Below are 3,638 nucleotides of genomic sequence, written 5' to 3'. Positions count from 1 at the left end.
CCACCCCCTACTCGTCCTCCGAAGACCAGTACTGGTAGGCGGTACCCAGCGACTCGGCCAATGGCCTGTCTCCGTTGGCCGGGTCCCCGTCGGGTTCCTGCGAGGCGGGGCTCGGTGCGTCGTCACGGCGACCCTTCCAGGCCTTGCCGCCATCGCCGCTGCCCCGGTCTTGGCCCGCGGCGTAGATGCGCTGGGAGGTGTCCATGGCGCCCAGCTCCCTCTCCATGGCGCCCAGCTCCCTCTCCATGGCGTCCAGCTCCCTCCCCGCGGCGCCCAGCAGCCCCTCGCCGTCTCTGTGCTCGCTCCCGTAGCCTCCGGCCCAGCAGGGGGCGTCCTGGCCAACCCCGCGCTCCCGCCGAAGGCTTCTGGGGGGAGTGCCTGGCGGGAGGGGGCTGTTGTTGCTTCCTGCCTCCTCCCGGGGGCCCCACGCCTCGGAGGTCCCACCGTTGGCCTCTGCCCCCGGGGCAGCCTGACACTCCCCGGGTCCTCCCAGCCCCTGCTGCGTCCCTCCGGCCTCCCGCGGCCGGTTGTGTTGGACGTGCCCGGCCGGGGATGGGTCCCCCTCTTCCAGAGCCTCGGGCGGGCCCGTCGCTTCGTCGAGAGGTCCCCGGTCCTCCGGCGCTCCAGCTTCCCCGTTTGTCTCTGGATTCTCTCCCGGGCTCCGGGAGGGATCGCTCTCTCCGGGCATGTCCTGGTCCACTCCTGTTGGGAGATCGATGCCGTGACCTCCCGCTTGGGTGACAGAGGGGTCATCCTCACCCCCTCCTGTTGTGCTCACCCACTGTCTCCCGAGAGAATCACCTTCAGCCTTCATACCCCACCTTACCGTCACATCTTCCTCAGAGATTAAATCTTCACGGAGAGAAACGCCTTCACACATCTCACCCTGAGTGTCCAGACTCTGCCCTGAAACTGTGTCTTCCTCAGAAACCAACTCTTCATGAAGAACAACTCCTTCAGAGATCTGCTTTTCGGTGTCCAAACTCTGCCCTGAAACCGTGTCTTCCTCAGAGACTAAATCTTCATGAAGAACAACTCCTTCAGACATCGCACTCTGGGTGTCCAGATTCTGTCCTGAAACTGTGTCTTCCTCGGAGACTAAATCTTCACGGAGAGAAACGCCTTCAGAGATCTCACCTTTAGTCTCCACGCTCTGTTCTGAAGCTCTGTCTTCCCCAGGACCTGATTCTACACAGAGAGATACTCCTTCAGACATCTCACCCTGGGTGTCCATGGTCTGTCCTGAAACATTGTCTTCCTCAGAGCCTGAATCTTCATGGAGAGAAACGCCTTCAGAGATCTCACCTTTAGTCTCCTCAGTCTGTTCTGAAGCTCTGTCTTCCCCAGGGCTTGAGTCTTCATGAAGAGAAACTCCTTCAGACATCTCACCCTGGGTGTCCATGGTCTGCCCTGAAACTCTGTCTTCCTCGGAGACTAAATCTTCATGGAGAGAAACTCCTTCACATGTTTTCTCTTTGGCATCCTCGCTCTGTTCTGAAGCTCTGTCTTGCCCAGAGATTGAATCTTCATGGAGGGAAACTCCTTCACAGATTCTCTCTTCAGTGTCCGCACTCTGCCCTGAAACTGTGTCTTTATCGGAGACTAAATCTTCACGGAGAGAAACGCCTTCAGAGATCTCACCTTTAGTCTCCATGCTCTGTTCTGAAGCTCTGTCTTCCCCAGGGCTTGAGTCTTCATGAAGAGAAACTCCTTCAGACATCTCACCCTGGGTGTCCATGGCCTGCCCTGAAACATTGTCTTCCTGGGAAACTAAATCTTCACGGAGAGAAACTCCTTCACAAATTGTCTCTTTGGGGTCCTGGCTCTGTTCTGGAGCTCTGTCGTCCTCAGGGCCTGAATCTTCACGGAGAGAAACTCCTTCAGACACCTCACCCTGGGAGTCTGTGCTCTGCCCTGAAACATTGTCTTCCTCAGAGGCTAAATCTTCATGAAGAACAACTCCTTCAGAGATCTGCTCTTCGGTGTCCAGACTCTGTCCTGAAACCATGTCTTCCTCAGAGACTAAATCTTCATGAAGAACAACTCCTTCAGAGATCTGCTCTTTGGTGTCCACACTCTGCCCTGAAACCATGTCTTCCTCAGAGACTAAATCTTCATGAAGATCAACTCCTTCAGACACCTCACCCTGGGTGTCCACACTCTGCCCTGAAACATTGTCTTCCTGGGAAAGTAAAACTTCATGGAGAGAAACTCCTTTGCAAATTGTCTCTTTGGGGTCCTCACTTTGTTCTGACACCATGTCTTCCTGGGGGACTAAATCTTCCCGGAGAGAAACTCCTTCACGCGTTCTATCTTTAGTCTCCACGCTCTGTTCTGAAGCTCTGTCTTCCTCAGAGACTAAATCTTCATGGACAGAAACTCCTTCATGTGTTCTCTCTTCAGTCTCCGCACTCTGTCCTGAAACTGTGTCTTCCTCGGAGACTAAATCTTCATGGAGAGAAACCCCTTCAGACATCTCACCCTGGGTGTCCATGGTCTGTCCTGACTCATTGTCTTCCTGAGAGACTAAATCTTCACAGAGAGAAACTCCTTCGTAAATTGTCTCTTTGTGGTCCTGGCTCTGTTCAGGAGCTTTGGTTTCCTCAGGACCTGAATCTTCACGGAGAGAAACTCCTTCAGACATCTCATCCTGGGTGTCCATGGTCTGCTCTGAAACATTGTCTTCCTGAGAGACTAAATCTTCACAGAGAGAAACTCCTTCACGCGTTCTCTCTTCATTGTCCGCACTCTGTCCTGAAACTGTGTCTTCCTCAGAGACTAAAACTTCACGGAGAGAAACGCCTTCAGAGATCTCACCTTTAGTCTCCTCACTCTGTTCTGAAGCTCTGTCTTCCCCAGGACCTGATTCTACACAGAGAGAAACTCCTTCAGACATCTCACCCTGGGTGTCCGCACTCTGTCCTGAAACATTGTCTTTCTCAGAGACTAAATCTTCGTGGAGAGAAACTCCTTCACGCGTTCTCTCTTCAGTGTCCAGACTCTGCCCTGAAACATTGTCTTCCTGAGAGACTAAATCTTCATGGAGAGAAACCCCTTCACACATCTCACTCTGGGTGTCTGTGCTCTGCCCTGAAACATTGTCTTCCTCAGAGACGAAATCTTCACGGAGAGAAACTCCTTCAGAGATCTCACCTTTAGTGTCCACGCTCTGTTCTGAAGCTCTGTCTTCCTCAGAGACTAAAAGTTCATGGAGAGAAACTCCTTTGTGTGTCTCCTCTTTGGGGTCCTCGCTCTGTTCTGGGGCTCTGTCTTCCCCAGGACCTGAATCTTCATGGACAGAAACTCCTTCATGTGTTCTCTCTTCAGTCTCCGCACTCTGCCCTGAAACTGTGTCTTCCTCGGAGACTAAATCTTCATGGAGAGAAACCCCTTCAGAGATCTCACCCTGGGTGTCCATGGTCTGTCCTGACTCATTGTCTTCCTTGTAGATTAAATCTTCAAAGAGTGAAACTCCTTCGTAAATTGTCTCTTTGTGGTCCTGGCTCTGTTCAGGAGCTTTGGTTTCCTCAGAGCCTGAATCTTCACGGAGAGAAACTCCTTCAGACATCTCATCCTGGGTGTCCATGGTCTGCTCTGAAACATTGTCTTCCTGAGAGACTAAATCTTCACAGAGAGAA

The 3,638-nt window shown here is 53.0% G+C and overlaps 1 protein-coding gene across 1 annotated transcript in view; it reads right to left on the bottom strand.

Annotated features, from left to right (window-relative positions):
* Nucleotides 1–6: 6 nt before the first annotated feature.
* The window catches only part of LOC122546128 (retinitis pigmentosa 1-like 1 protein), a 6,841-nt gene continuing 3,209 nt past the window's right edge, over nt 7–3,638 (bottom strand). The window contains exon 2 of the mRNA XM_043684946.1: nt 7–3,631. Within this exon, the coding sequence (XP_043540881.1) occupies nt 8–3,631 (3,624 nt within the window). The 3' untranslated portion in view covers nt 7. The remainder of the gene's footprint in view (nt 3,632–3,638) is intronic.

This window comes from Chiloscyllium plagiosum, unplaced genomic scaffold, assembly GCF_004010195.1.
Source record: "Chiloscyllium plagiosum isolate BGI_BamShark_2017 unplaced genomic scaffold, ASM401019v2 scaf_32759, whole genome shotgun sequence".
Classification (NCBI taxonomy): Eukaryota; Metazoa; Chordata; class Chondrichthyes; order Orectolobiformes; family Hemiscylliidae; genus Chiloscyllium; species Chiloscyllium plagiosum.
The sequence above is the reverse complement of the archived record's forward strand: the minus strand, read 5'-3'. Positions and strand labels throughout refer to the sequence as shown.